This window comes from Vidua chalybeata, chromosome 6 (genome assembly GCF_026979565.1).
Source record: "Vidua chalybeata isolate OUT-0048 chromosome 6, bVidCha1 merged haplotype, whole genome shotgun sequence".
NCBI lineage: Eukaryota > Metazoa > Chordata > Aves > Passeriformes > Viduidae > Vidua > Vidua chalybeata.
Genome location: NC_071535.1, coordinates 27,548,336 through 27,564,814, shown reverse-complemented (window position 1 = coordinate 27,564,814; position 16,479 = coordinate 27,548,336). Strand labels below are relative to the sequence as shown.

At 35.1% G+C, this 16,479-nt stretch overlaps 1 protein-coding gene across 2 annotated transcripts in view; it reads right to left on the bottom strand.

Annotated features, from left to right (window-relative positions):
• Positions 1 to 16,479, bottom strand: part of PRKD1 (protein kinase D1) — a 118,046-nt gene that overhangs the window by 55,468 nt on the left and 46,099 nt on the right. For both annotated transcript variants that reach the window (XM_053946482.1, XM_053946483.1), the window contains exon 2: positions 2,384 to 2,522. In XM_053946482.1, the coding sequence (XP_053802457.1) occupies positions 2,384 to 2,522 (139 nt within the window). The remainder of the gene's footprint in view (positions 1 to 2,383; positions 2,523 to 16,479) is intronic.

Here is a 16,479-nt window from a genome sequence, read left to right as displayed (position 1 = left end):
TTCACCAGAAATCTTTTGCTCTAACACAAACTGTTTCAGTTACATTGCATGACAACTGCAGATACAATTTTCTTCACTAAAATGGACTAAGGTGCTTCAGCTACAGTGAACAACACCTCTCTTCTGTAAGTTTCTGTAGATAATTTTCAGCTCTTTCAGGAACTTGTAATATAAGCTCTAAACCATAAAACAATCATATTTACTAATCCTTAAACTGCCAAGAACATATGTCCAGTAGGAAAAAAAAAAACATGGCTGGTCCAGCCTTTTTTATAAAAGTTTTATGTAAACAACAATGAAAAACAGAAAACGCATACTACTGATTGTATAACCCTGAATACAAGGACTGACAGTTCAGCTTTCTCTACTCTGACCAGTATTGACCTCAGCAATAAAAAATGAATGCAGTTGATCAGTACAGCTTTTGACATCAGATATCAGTGCCTCAGGGGATGCTGACCCAAAGCACAAGGAGTTTTCAGCAGCAAAGGTATAGCAGTAACAATGTCCAAACTACTGCCTCTTTTGGACATGACATTCAAAGGCAATTACCATAATATACCTTGAATTTACAGAACTTTAGAATGTATAATCTGTTTAGTTCTCTATAATGAAGCTAGAAATAAAACACTTCAATCAGTTTAACAAATGCATCTGAACACATATTGTATTTCATTTGTCCTTCCACCACTCAAGCACTCAATATCATACGCTGTAGTGCTGAAGGCCAATCTCTTCTGTTTCCAAGTTTTTTTAATCCCTTCACAATAAATTTTCAGTGCATATTATTAAACATCCTGAAAAAGACTTCTTATGGCCCTGTATTTAGATAGACTTTGTCCTTTAATTAAAAAGGAGATAACCCATCCACAGATACTTTGATATGCACTATTTCCAAAATCCATAATAATTTTAAACTATGTCTATATATTTTTCAATAAAAAACTGCCTGCATTAGTTTGAATAATTCCCTAAACCTTACAGATTTTTTGTACATTTCTTTCTCATTTTCAGTGTTGCAGGACGGGGAATATTTCCCCCCCTTTACATGACACAGGAATTGTCTGCAAAAATGAATTGCTGCATTTAGTTTAAGCTCATTTAGGGGAGGACACTAATGCTTTCAAGTGTTTAGTGAGGAAACGTGTTTAATTTGAGACATCTAACTGAAGGTTTTAATTTGTAATAGTGCCATCAGTCAGGCCATGACATATTAGCTGTCCTTTGCTCCTAAAGATTTATACAGCTACTTGCTTAATTTTGGCAACCTAGAAGAATCTGCGTTTCATATAAACAATATAAACAATATAAACAATATACCAAATAAAGCACTAAAGTCCTTGTTAACTTTTTTCACTGCATCCCATATTACCTTCAGATTACTGGTATCTTTTTGAAAGTGAAAAACTTGTTTCATGATATGGAAAAGATGAATGATGACTTACAGGAATGACATGCATTATTCCTTATTTCACTTTTTCCTATTCTAAACAAAGAATATGGAATAGGGTCCAACACAAAAAAACCCCTATGTTTAAAAGCTCAGTTGGCTTAGATAATGTGACCTAACTCTTACTTCCATTCTTTTCAGCATTCATTAGGACTTGGCCTTTCTCTTCACTAATCCTACACTCTTCTACAGTTGCAATTTTTACTTTCATATGGCATACATGTCTCTGTACTTTTAAGCATCTTTCCAGATGTTCTAACTGCATGTTCCAACTGCAAAAATTCAGCCCTTCAACCATCTTCCAAGTTTTACTTGCCAAATAGCACCTTTACATCTTTAAGGTTCCAGCATGCACTCTACTGCACACCCATGCAAACTTTGCACCATTCCAAGTCACAAAGCTCACATCTTCTTACATCTAAGCTTTTGACAAGTCCTATTGACACCTAGTGACATCCTCAGACTTCTTCTATATTTGAGTCACATAATTGTGCTCTCCCCTTCCTCTCATAATTTAAAAAAAATAAATCATGTGACGAGTCAGAGCAGTTTTGGCAAGCATAATTATGCAGGACTTTGAAAAAGCAATTACTCTATTTCCAGTGGACATTTTCATAGCACTCTACATAGAGCAAAAATCTTATTAATGTTAACATTAACTACTTAACTGGCTTATTAACACTATTAACTAGTTAACCTGTTGCTTAACTAGTAATATGCATGAAAGGAGTTGTTACAAAATATGCAGGGCAACAGAAAAAAAAGTAAAAGGCATAATACGCCTATATATGTCTGAGAAAGGAATCAAGAAAAAGGAAATTTTGGTTGTATGGACTCTCACGTATGTTGGGTCAAAATCTAATTGGGAGAAAAGTACTCTGGATATTTTCATTTGCAAAAGAATGACAGTAATTTTCATTGTTTTTTAGTTACCTGATAACACAACTTCAACCAGGTCTCCTTCTTGGATATCTGCAGCTGATTTCACCAACTGGAGAATGTTCTCAGAGGTAGGGTCATGGCGGAAGAGCAAGATTTTGTCGTACATTCCATAAAAACCACATTCGGGAAACTGCAAATGCAAACCCATGAGAATTTACTATGCAGTAAAACACATAACTGTAAAATACAAAAATGTAAAACACAATGAATGTATAATGAAATTTTGAGGGCAGACTGGGCCACTTCTCAGACTAGGATCAAATATGATATATATGTTTTCATCTATGAAAATATTTATCACTATATTCTGAAATGTTTTTTCCTCCAAGCAAGTAAGCTCGTTTGCCTTTCTCTTCCTGTGAACAATGCAGTATCCACTAGGAAATGAGATAGAAGTAAATGTATCCTGCAGCCACTACTGGTAACTTTTTCCTCACACAAGTTCATGAGTAAGATGATTTAATTAGACCTGGAGCAGGCATTTGGACTAGATGTCCTTTGGAGTGCCATATTATATTATATTATATTATATTATATTATATTATATATCATATCATATCATATCATATCATATCATATCATATCATATCATATCATATCATATCATATCATTCCAGGATTCTATGATCTCTCACCAGATGTCTGCCCAAAAGATGCTTTGAAGCCAAAAGAAATATATTTCAGCTCTGCCTAAGATGCAATGCTTAAACGACAACTCAATATGAAATATCTGTTTTTTGAGACTGAAGTTACCAGGCACATAAAACAATGTTTCAAAACAGTATTTCAAAATTTAATCATAATCATTTGTTTCAATGCAGAGAAATTGGAGCTTCAAAATCAGATTAAATTCTGTTTAAACTAAAAAAAGTTTTTTTAAAAAAACTGAGGTTATATACTGGATATTATTATCTACATAACTTTTTTCTTTTTTTTTTCCTGCAGCAAAAAGATTGACACTTTTCTTCATGTTCCCAGCCTAAAGAACTAAGACTTTGTTCTGAAAACGCAACCAAGAAACCCCTTCTATGTTACAAAAGAATCCACTCAATTTTACACCAATGCACTACTCCATGTTTTGGCAGCATGCAATGAAAAAAACACAATGACAAGTACAGCCAGAGAAATAAACTGGTATGTTTTGAGGTTATACACAAACACTGTAGCATTCCTAATGATTTTCTTTTATAGAGGCAATAAAATATTATTCTTCCAAATGGCAACTGCTGATCCTTTTCAAAAACTGCAAGGTTTTTCTCATTTCACTGGATTTCAGAAGTACCACAGGCATTTCCCTGTAAATAAATTATTATTTAAATTGCTTGCTCTCTCTTTATGTTCCCATTCCATTTGCTCTTTTCAAATAGCTATACTTTTTCTACCTAAAAAAAAGTATTTTCAATATTACACATACTATGTATGTAGAAATATGTGTATAAGTTTTTATATTCTGTAGAAAAAAGTAAACTCAATCACAGCATTTTTTGTTAAATTACATACAAGAAATATCTTCTGTTTGAATTCATTTTCCCCAGATACACTACTCTCATGTCAAAACAGTCATTTTGATGGTGCGGTTCTTCAAACATTGTATAAGGACCAACTGTTGCAACAGTCACAAAAATTCCCTCAGCTAAGCTTATTCCTGCCAACAATAATGCTGATATGCACAGAGCAACATAAACAAAAAGAAGCCACGGTGCTTGAAGGTATTACACTACCAAAAACAACACTGAGTTTTGCTAAACACAAGACAAAACAGGAGAACTATGGTATTGGAGCTAAATTCCCCAGTACTAACTGAAGGCCTTGTTTCAGTATAATAGCTGCTTAAAGCAGAATTACCAGAGTTAAATGGTCATTATTTTTGCCATAATGAGGAAATACAGTACATCTGTAAGAATCAGGAGTGGAAGACTTGCTTACATGGGGTTCAGAAACAGGATGTATTTCTGGCTGCTTAACAAGTCATCAGTAGCAATTAAGATATCAAAGCTGTCCATAAACACCTTGTTTGCCTAGTCCAATTGTGAAATAAAATTAATCACTTTAATGGCCTTTCAGTGTGCTTCAGTCAAAGGTGCTTTAGTTTACAAGTGAAACTGGATAAATGACCTTTACAGCGTAATAACTTGCTTAACTGCCACAGTTTAGCTGTGTATTTCAAACATGTCCTGCCTCCCCCTTTTTAGAAATAGAAATATTAGCTTTTTAACATGATCACTTACCAGGTTCCAGATTTAAAATTTAGCAAAATTTCTAAATCAACTCAAGTCTATCCCCAGTCTTGATGTTATTTATTAGATAGTCGTGTCTTGGTTTAAGAAAATGTCACGGGAAACACTCTAAAATGAGTTCTCCCCCTTTGTTTTAACTAATCCCTTTCCACCAATAAGCAGAAACAAAATATGTGTAGATATAAGTGAAAAAATAAATTTACTAACAAGTGGAACTTCAACAGGCAAGTAACAGACTTCTATTCCAAACATTGAGCATTAAAAAAAATGCTGTCTAAACACTCGTATAGAACATGTCTTATATGACATTATAATAGCTTTTATGGTAAAAAGAGTAAATGTTACTAGCATTTGAAGTCACCTGTAATAACTGAAATTGTGTGCTTCTTTCATTTTCTAAAAAATATTACATCACGATTATCTACCCATAAGACTTTAAAGAAATACAAAATAAAATTATGTTTTCAGATGAAAAAGACTGCTGATTAGGATCTCAAGATATTATAAGTCAAGTTATTGCCAAGATTGTGGGCAGCAGATCATCCATAAAACACAGGGTAAAAGGAGCCTCAGCACTAAGTTTTCCTCAGCAGAGCAGATGCAACACAAAAGCAATGAACTGTTTTTACCCTTAGCAACTGTAAATCTCAAGAAAATCCACCAAAATATTTTACTAATAACCACATAGAAGCCAAGTGATTATGCAAATTCTGGATTTTCAATTAAAAAGCCTTCAAGTGTTACTACAAAAAAAAAAAAAAGGTAGACTCAAATTTCAATAACTAGAATGTCTAATTATAAGTATTCAATAATTCATTTAATCCAGTATCCATCACATCAGTAATTTCAATGGCATTGGTCCCTCCACATGAAAATATGAGCTGAACTATGTACATCCATAACTGTGCTGTTATTAACAGTCTTTCTCAAAACAAGGATCAAAGAGAAGCTGACAGAAAAAAATGTTAGTTATATTTAAAACTCTATTTATTATGACAATCAAACGGTTTTATTATAAGAAAATGAAACTTTACAAGAACTGATATATCTAAATGCTAACGTATTTCCAAATTGAATTGTGAAGCTTTCAAAAATTAATTAATAATAACAAATCATATACATAGTTATCCAAATGGAAACCTACTCTGCCTCCTTTTTTTCTGGTAAACCACAATTTAGAATGGAAATTAACTTCAAAGAAAGATAAGACTCTCTAAGGTGAGACAACTCTTCACCAGTTCAGTTGAATAAATATGTATTAGAAAGATTAGCATAGTAGCTATGTCAAATGAAAACCACATGAAAAATAAATTCTTTCCACTGAAGAATTTAACCTGGAAGAACTGGAAAACATATACTCTAAACAATTATGATGCTTCATTGCAATTAGTAATGTAGTCCAATAGTCAAAAAAAGTCTGTTGCTGTGGTAATTTTGCAAAAATACTTCTTTTAACATAATAAAATTGAAACATACAGGCAGACGGATTTTCACTGCTAAGAATGAAAAAAAAGTCATCTTCCTGTTTTTGTCTTTTTATATGCTACTACAATTTTGCACATCTTCTATAAGGGTTAGTTTCTGTTGCTTCATTCATGACAGTTGTTTTTTCAATTTTTTCAGTCCTCACTGAACTTTTCCTTAAATTTAAAATTAACTGTCTCTTTTAGTGATGATTGTTTCTTTTTTTCTTCTAGATTAGTTAGGTTTTCAGAAGCCCTTAGTGATTATCATACCAGCACCTGCAACAAGAACTTTGATAAAAACCTGGAAGTCTTTTACAGCACAAAGATATTGATCCAGCACATATAAGGGCTGTGGGCTAAACAATGTCTTCATAGCATGTGGAGAAGCTGAGTCACACTGAATGTTTGTTAACTTAACTGGCTAAAACACAAGTAACCTTGATCTAACCCAAACAAGACTGTTGACCTGACCCTAACGTACATAAATAAATAAGTAAATAAATAGTTTTACATCAATACCACTGTTTTAGTATAAATATATACACATACAAAACTTCAACAATCATATTAACCAAACTAAAACATTTTTCTTTTATGTTCCTAAAATAAGAGTTCATTTTATTTTTAGAAGTCAGAATTTCCTTTCTCTACAGAGGTCAGAACACAGTAAAATCATGACACTGAAAAGCCAATGTTTCATCAAGAGGACTGCCTAAATTTTCACTTGTTTGTGGCAGTCATTATTAACTCACTTGCAAAACTCAAGAGATTTTTAAAAGGCTGTATTTACCAATTCAATCATGAAAATATTAGTCTTATGCATAAAGAAAATACCACAAGACTTCATGGTTTTGTTGTAAGAAACATCAGTTAGTGTTCAAAGACTTTATCCACATTTACACCACTACAGTTACTCCAAAGTAACACAAACTCCAGAGTTTAAACAGAAGTTTACAGGACGCCTACGAAGAATATATGTAGCAACATCTGAGTATAAACAGGAGGTGGAGCTTGTTCCAGCAGCAGTGGCATCTCCACCTCAATCCAGGATATCACATACCGTGCTTAAGACATCTCAGAAATGGTGACTCACCCTAGACCTTTCCAGTAACTGCATTTGCACTTGCCAAGCACACAAACAGCAAGCATAGGCAACAAACTATTTCCTTATCTTTTTTTTCCTTATTTTTTTATTTTTCCCAGGCAATCAGTCCTCAGTTATACAGAAAGGAAAAGGAAAACATAAGGAGTAGTACCAATCAGCTTGATGCTGCCTATGTCGCAGTACTACCCAAGACAGGCACAGGTCAAACCCATTTGTCACAGGTTCAGAAAAACAGACAAATGATAGATAAACAAATATCTTGATTTGGAAAGGCAAAGGGGTAACTGAAGTAATCTTGAAAGGTGAAGAAGAGATGACCAGAGCAAGGAAAATACACTAAGGAGAAAGACACAGGAAAGGCCTTGATTGTCTCATGACCCTTGAGGATAGCCAAGAGACAGATTTACAAGGGTTAAAGTGGTGAATGGGAACAGCAATATAGGTCTTTGATCCCTTTTTGCCTTTGCATTCCTAAAAAATATATTAGCAATTTTCTTCCAATCTAACGGCTAAGTGAAACAGACAAGTTACTAAGAATATACCAGCCAGGAACCATTCTCTGCATCCACAGCTGAGCGGCACTGAAGTGGCTCACAGTCACACAGATGACCTCTTTCCCCAGAAGCAGGGAGGTGGCATTGCCACTCCTTATTTTAAACAGTCTCTTACACATGCTAGGACCAAAACTGTCTAAGCATCATCTGAAAGAATGTGATTTGGCATAGTTCAAACTGTATCAGGAAGCATGCAATTAAACAACTAAAAAGTTTATGTGATTTTTAGGCCAGTGCTTGAGCCTGTATCCTCATTTCAGTTTATTTATAAATATATTTTTAGATATAACCTCAGAGAGCTATCACCATGTGGTACATTCCAAACATGAGTTAAGCTTCTTAATGCTTTACTCTGGGCAGCATCATTCCTTATTTACAGCATTCATTATTCCTTTTATATTTTTACTACAATGCTTGATGTACAAACGTTTTATAAAGGACTTGTTACCTGCGAAGTAGCAGTTAGTAAGCAGCTTCCAAACGGGACACCTGAAACTTCTTAATGACTGCTTTATGATGTAAACATATTTTAGTTAACAAATACGTACATACAAATATTTTTCTATCTCTGCAGCAGTGATCTGCTGCAGAAATCAGATTCTTTCATCTCTCTTAGATCAGGAACAGAAGACGTTGCCCACACACACTGACTTGGACTGGCTGTGGAACAATGAAGATCCACAGAGTTAAAACATGGCTGAGCTCCTTCACAGAACTACCTATGAAAAAGAAAAAGCGTGGCCATGGTGAAACATGGAAATATGGCTTTTTTGGAGAGAGCCTGAACTCTGAACAACCTATTCGCCAGCCTTTTTTAGTACAGGTTGTTTCCTGTGGCCATTCAGGGTAGGAGTTGTTTCCTTTGTATTTCTTCAAACAAACAGGTTCTTTTGCTACCTATGCTTCCTGTCACTCAAATTGCTCACTGCCAAAATTACTGAGTATGCACCACATTACTCATGCTACTTCTGTGCAGACCTTAAGAACTCCCAGTTCAGGGCAACCAGACCTGAGTCTTCTCTCACTATTCCTGAATTGTGTCTGGCAAGTGGCTGCTGGCTGGGGTCAATCCACCACGGCAATTGAACATGAAAAATCTAAAATAATAACACTTTTTTCTCAAACAAAGAGAACTTTAGCATAATTAGTGTCACTCTATTTTTTCTATCAAAAGATACAAATACATCTCCATTTCCATTAAAAATATTGGATATATTTTTCATTGAAACTTTTATGCAAGTACTTTATTCTGAATTACCACATGCAATGGGTTACCAAAAATATGTTAATTATGTGTTGGAAGTTGATTTTAATTAATACCATAAAAAGACTACCTTAATTTAAAATACCCTTTGACTGTTAGATATAATGTGTCTTCTCTAAGACTAATCTTTTTTACTATTATTTCCTCAGCATTTTGTGAATATTCTATTACAACTTCCAATGCAATGGAGACGATGCAGAGTCAAGAAGATGTAAAGAAAGAATGAATTCAATAACTCAGAAACTGAGAAAACAATTTTGTCACATAAAAATTCTAGAAGTTAATGTACCATGCAAATCAAAGCACACTTGTACAGCTGACTGCTCTGTCATGTAGATTAAGAGGTTAACTCAAAAGACACATTTAGAAAAGTAATAGTAATTAAATCACAAAGAGACTAAGAATATAAACTGGTCTTTGCATCCCGTCGGGGGCAAAAATATTATTACATCTACTACATCTGCATATACTGCATTATTGAACTGAAAATTTTCGTGGGCAGAAGCACTGAGGGAGACCACTTAAGAGTTTCTGTCTTCTTCGTATTTTCTTGCTGAGAGTTTGAGATCTACACTGATCCATTAATGCCACATTTCTCTAAGACAACAGGGGGACCTCAGCAGTAAGGCTCCCACAGTTCCTGTACACATTCTCTGTGCAGCTCAACACTGTCCAACTCAGTGTAGAATTATGGAGCTTCCTGTGAAATGTTTAGGAGAAGAACGTGACAACAAGTGCCAGATTGTTGACAGGCATCCATTTATGTCGATGCTTCATGAACAGATTGCATTTCTCACCAAGGAGGTTGAGAAATGGAGCAGAAACTTTCATGCCCTTCAGCAAACAGGCAGAAAAAGGATGATGAATCACTAACAAAATCAAGATTTTTTTTTCTAGTTCCATTAACATAAAAACATCTAAAGAGCCCCTTGCTTACAAGTATTGACTGCTTCTGAACCTGCAGTCTTACTACTTCTATGCCATATACTACGTCTGGGATTCCTAATTTAAGAAAGATGAAAGGAAACCAATTCAAGAGCCAATTCCATACACTGTGATTAAAACAACCAAAACAAAACAAACCCCCCATTTCTGTAAGAGTCTACTACCAGATGCATTTCAGCATCATTGATGCATTACATCAATTCAGGAGACTCAGTCACCAGTCACGTACCTCACTCAACAGAATACACAGATGTAGAACAAGTGACTTTGATCTTTTTACGGATTGCGCAACACAAACTGCTTACATGCAGTCAAAGCTTCTGTTCCTGAGGTAAGAGATCTCAAAAGATCTAATGAAGGTAAGAGACCTACAGATCACTCTCACTTCCTTATACCTCTGTTGTACTTTCAAAATCAACTTCATTTCCTTCAAGATAGATGCCAGTCTACATAATTGCTTGAAAATAATTTTTGTTTTGCACAGAAACAGAAAACAACGTATCTCTGATCAAGAGTACTATTTTAAATAAAGTATTCCCAAGTATGTGGTTTACTCTTGAAAAAGCAGAATTCCCACACATTTTAAGTAAAGCATTAAGAGAGAATCTGAAAATTAGTTCTCTTTCATCCACTCCCAATATTGATTCTAGATTTCAAGAAATAAACTAAGAGTCATTTGAAAAATAGTTGTAAAGGGCACTCTCATACGGAATGGGATAGAAATGTGAATGTTTAATGATCATCTTGGTTCAGTTTTTAGTACTAATAATTAGTTTGCTCCTTAGTCAGTTGTCAGTTTTAATTCCATTTATTATTAACTAGGATCCTTATTAATAAAGGATAAAACTTCAATTATTAATATCTAGAACCCTTTTTAATAAAGCATAAAGTGACACCACCAAGTAACAGGATTACTGGGTTTCCTAATTCTGTAAGGACTGTAAGGAATTCAGGAGGGAATTCTAGCAGAAGAAAAAGCTGAGGGCACTCATGTTGAACACCAGTTTAAGCATGAGCACACATACCTAGAACCAGGTCTGTATTGGGCATCAGGTGACTAACTTAGAATAAACAACTCATAATGCCATGTTATACACATTAATTCTCTATTCCAAAACACTAAGAGGAAGCTGTCCATAAGAGCTAGTAAAAAACATTAGGACAAAAGTGCCTGTAAATTATTGTTTTATGCAGACTTAGTATTACTTTGTAGCTCTGAGTAAGCCATGTCATAGGAAGTCTGAGTTTCATTGTCTAAAACCCAAAAGGATTTCCCTTGCAAACACCTGTTTAGGGATAGGAAAACAACATGAGGCTATATATAGGCTTCTAGAGAGTGAATCACTTGGGGAGAGGCCATTTGGGCTCCACATCTTCCTACCTTAATGTTTCAAAGGTGGAGTGTACAACTTTTTGAATGGACTCCTAATCATGATACTAGGACACTGGCAGTAAAGAAATGGAAACCACAGAAAGAAGAATGGGATCACAAGCAGATCATAACAAAATTTCTGTCTCTGTAATGGGACCATTCATATCCAGTGGTTCCTTTAATCACACGTACTCACTGCAGGAACACACATCACAAAGAGGCATAAAGATTCAACATATGTCTAAGCCTTCTGTGAATCCAGAAACACACAAAATGAAGAAAACAATTTAAAGATAAGTATATGAATAAACCTTAAGGATAATTAATTTTCATTTTTTATTGCTTTCAAAAAATAACTGCATTAAACACAGAAATTGACAGGTCGCAAAAAGGAGCTTTTAAGGTATGTCCCCCATACATATAGAATTATAATGTTCAAAACAGAAACTTGATAGCAACAGATATAAATAGAAACATTCGAGTTGTAGAAAACCAAGGAAGAAGCCCAAAGTAATGTGGAAATATCACTGTCAGCACACTTAATGCACACTAAAAGTTTTGCTAATACTTTAGGAACAAAAAGAACTTTAACAATTCTACCATCCACAAAGATTTATCAATCACTTTCCCATTTGGGGAAAAGATATTATTGAATATTAATGATTAAACACTTTGTACTCTAGGATCAGTTGATATGGTTGATATGCTGAAGAGGATTCACAAAAACTGCACACATATTGTCAAGTCCAAAAAAGCAAAACTGAAATAGCTGAAAAGTCAGTGATCGGTTTCTATAGTAATCTAGATGAAGAAAACTTTTTTGCTGCTCTTCATAAAGGGACACAGAGCTGTAGGCTCCTCAAAATGATAGAGCAAATGAAAACATGACGGACACTATTACTATTTAACTACCTTGGCTTATGCAGAACTAGATAACTTGGTTATGTAATGAGGAAAATGCAAGCGTGGCTTAACAGTGACACAGACTCGGACTTTGCAAAATATTATTTCAGACATGTGGAAACATGGAATATAAACTGCTCTGATGTAAAAGGGACTCTATTCTGAAAAGCAACAATGAAATTTAGCCAGTGTAGTAGATCATTAGGTGAACATGAACACATGTAATGAACATACTTTTTGCCATAAATTGGGGAATATCAAAAGCATGTAGATTTACTAACTCTGCTTTTGGCAGTGATATAAATGCAATCAGAAGTCTTCTCATACCTGGCATTTAAAATTTTAAAAACTAGGCCATTGGCAAAAGGAGTCAGCAAGGACTAATAGAATAATTAAGGAACTGAAAGACATACTCTCTCATCCATGGCAGCAAGGCATTAAACTCTAATTTCTAAAGGCACATCATTATTTGATCATTTTTGATAAGCATCAGTACTAGAAAGTGAAATCTGATTTTCTATTGATTCATCTGCCTAGCACACAAAGAAACTGCAAGTTCCAATTTCTAGCAGCTGAGGCTATGTAGAATTAGATTACACAACAATTATTTTGCTGGTCCAACTTCTTTTCTTGCTTAATTTAAGTATCTAAAACAAGTGCTCACTGAAAAACAAATATGGCTATGCTATTTCCACATGATAGGATTTTTGTTTCTAATAGAGATACTCTATTTAAAAAGGAGTTAATTTAGACAACTCCAATGGCTTTCTTATGCAAAAACGTACTAGAACAAATTACTATAATGTTATATCCTGCAACAACACTCATTGTCAGGCTAAATTGGAGAGATTGGCTAACAGATTTCTTGGGACTCTTCTCAGAACATCCTTTTCTTTCAGTCTCAAGACAACAAAAGAGGTATTTAATACAACTCATTTTGGCATTGACAACACCTCAAATGTAACACACAGTCTAGTTCTGTGTGTCCAAATACATTCCAAGGATCAGCAGAAAAAATTTTGCAGAATGTGCTACAAAAGGCAAGATGTAAAGGGCTAACCAATGACTAGGTGAAAGAACATAGTCAGAAGGAAACTTTGACAGTCCTTACTTCTGCCTCTAGACAGGCAGTAATTCATGCATATAAAGTGAATTAAAGATCAATATTAAGAGAAAAGGGTAGTTTAAACACCAGCAATGTCTTTTGGAGGGCATGAGTGAAATCTCCATCACTGGATGTTCCCAGAGCAGGTTAGACAAAGATAGGTGCAGACAGAGCTGATTCTGACTTTAAATAGGAAGAAATCCTTTTGGGTCTTTGAAAGCCTATATCTCTCCTGTAAGACATAAAAAACCCCCCAAATTTCAGTGCAAAGTAAGAAAACTATGTAATGTACATTCCTACAGTTTAATGTTCCTTTCTGCAAATCACTTTCCTGTGACTTTCCTCTCTGATTATCTAAAATTCCCATTGTAAGTTCAACTGGATAAATACTTCCCCATTTTTTATCCTGAACGGTTGGGTAGAGCTCCTAAATAGCTGCCACATTTCACAAGGGAAGTATTTGCATCTCAGCGTGGGTGAATACATGTCCACCCCCATCCAACTAGTACTGACAGATTATTTGACAGTTTAGTTTCAGTCAGACCTATCTGCCTCAAGAATATTTTTGAACATCAAGACAAAAGTTGTCTTGGAGTTCAATGTGTCTGGGATGTGCATCTTCAAAATCATGTATCTAACACATGAAATGAACACACTGTCAGCCCTAAACCCCTGCATGGGTTTGGTTGTTCAAATATCCACTTCTATATTGTTCAACTTACGTACTTAATTTTTCCAGTACAGAATTTCATCCTCATTAAATTTCACCTCTTTTGCTACAATAGAGAAGATATTTGACACTATTGTTCTCAGGCACAACAAGGGACTAGAACTTTTTTCATGGCTCTTCCCCTCTGATTTTGGACTTTAGGTAGGTTCCTCCCTATTGTTTTTGAAGAGATAGAAGTTCTCCTGCTGCTAAAAAAATTGTAAATGCTTTTGTGAAAAGATATTGACTTAATCATATCTCTGAATATTTAATTTCAACTGTTGGCTCCTGCCTTCCTGAAAACTTTATTTTAAAAAAGTCTTTTTTAATGCACTTTTCATTCATTAAGCAGTGTTATAATTTTCAGTTGCAGGACTGTGTTCCACAACTGATGCTAGACCTTTTTAAGAAAGCTTACTTTTTCTTCTTTTATAGTCATCTTCCTAACAATTGTTTAAACAAGGCCATAAAATAAAGATTTCTTTTTTCTTACTTAAAATCAGAATGGTTAACTTATAAATGATGCAAAGAAGAAATTTACACTGAGAACAAAAAGGTGAATCAGCTCCTTGAAGCTTCTGGTTCACAGGGTATTTTCATACAGAATACCGTATTAAAAATACATTGCTTAGAGCAAGGAAATTATGGCTTCCTGCCTTTTATAGAGAAATTGAAGTCTTTGGCATTAACCACAATATTTGAAGAGCACTACAAGCAACGTCAAAATTCTGTTCCTGCCATGGAAAAAGCAGCTGTCACGAAGTAAGAAAACTTTTTAGACCTTAATTTAACATATAAAGAAACCCTTCTAAGTTCTAAAAACAAACGAGTCATTGTAAAATAATCTTGTTTGCTTGAAGTCGCAGCCATTTGGCACCCAGCCAGCCAGGGTGGAAAGACAGACACTTAATATACAAAGATCCTAGCAACTAGAAGTCTGCAGGGAGCAGGGGATTGTATTGCTAGCAGCTGAGTGATCAAGATCTCATACACTTAGAAGGAATATACAAAATTAGGTGTCCCTGGGCCACCTTTGTCTTTTGGAATAGATCAGAGGCAGGAAGATGGGCAGTAACGTTCATAGTCAAAGGGGGCAGACACCTGTATGTCCAGTAAACTGCGTGACCCAATAAATGTGAGTAAAAACATTAGGAGACTAACTTCTGATGAAAGGAAAACAGAGGGACCAACACAGCTAGCCTCATTCACCACCATTTTAAAATCTAGTCACAGTTAAGCTGTTTGAATTTTCCTCTCATAGCTGAGACACACATCTTTCCTGGCAAGACAAAAAAACCATTCTGAGTTTTGTTGTCTGAACTTTCACATTTTTTCCCCTGCCCTTGCAGAAGGGGCAACAAGTAGCATGACAAGTTAAAAAAAAAAAAAAAGTAATGCCATTTTTTAATTGAAAAACAGTGGTGGTTAATCCATTTAGTTCTGACCATATGCATTTTACTTGCATGGCAGCAAGCCACGAATTCTCAGTGCCCCTCACAAGGAGACTCCTGACCTATCGATTCTGACAATATGCCAGAGTCCAAGCCAAGCCAGCCCGGCTGCAGCTGGGTGCTTTCTGCTCTATACTCTTTATGTGTGAAACCTACCAGTGTTTCCCAGTACTGAACATTCAAGATGCTCCATACACAAATACCTACTGCCACATGCTACCTAATACCCTTCAAGCCAACCAGCTCCAGTACTTCACTCTCTCCTCAAGCACAGAAAGGGTCACTATTATCATAAAAACATTTCAATAATCATTTAGACATATAAATCTAAGTAGTTTCCCATTACTTGTTCCACTGTTTTGATTCTCTGTAAGTGGCAGTGTTCTTACTACACATAATCAAACCATGAAATAATGGATGGATGGGTTATTATGACAAACAGATTTGTTTCACTGTATCAGATCCTCTGTACCTGCATAAAGAAAATTTGAGGGGGGGTTGTCCTTGCAATGTTTACCAAAGTACTGTAGAAGTAATATTTGTGCTTCATGAATGGCTTCTCTTTTTTGCCTCACACCAACAAGTACTTGTACTCAACTAATAACATAGTAGGAAATTTTGCCTCAATTACTTTTTGCCTTTCAAACCAGCAAGTGCACAACTGTGTGAGAACAAAGCTATAAACATTTCAAATAAGCACTGATCTGACTGCAGTGATCAAGCATGCTGAGTTGAACTGTCAACATATATGGCTTCAGTAACAACAAATGACATTTTAAAACCCTAAAGCAGTTGCTGAAGAATGCTTCATGGGATACGTCACCTTTGATTCACTTTATGCAATGTACCATTAGAAGCATACAGGGGTCATTAATTACTATGCTCCAATAAGGTAAATGAGCACTAGAAACTGGATACAATGCACTGACATACCAGTTTGACTTTCTGGAATCTTCAGCAGGGTAAAATAATATCT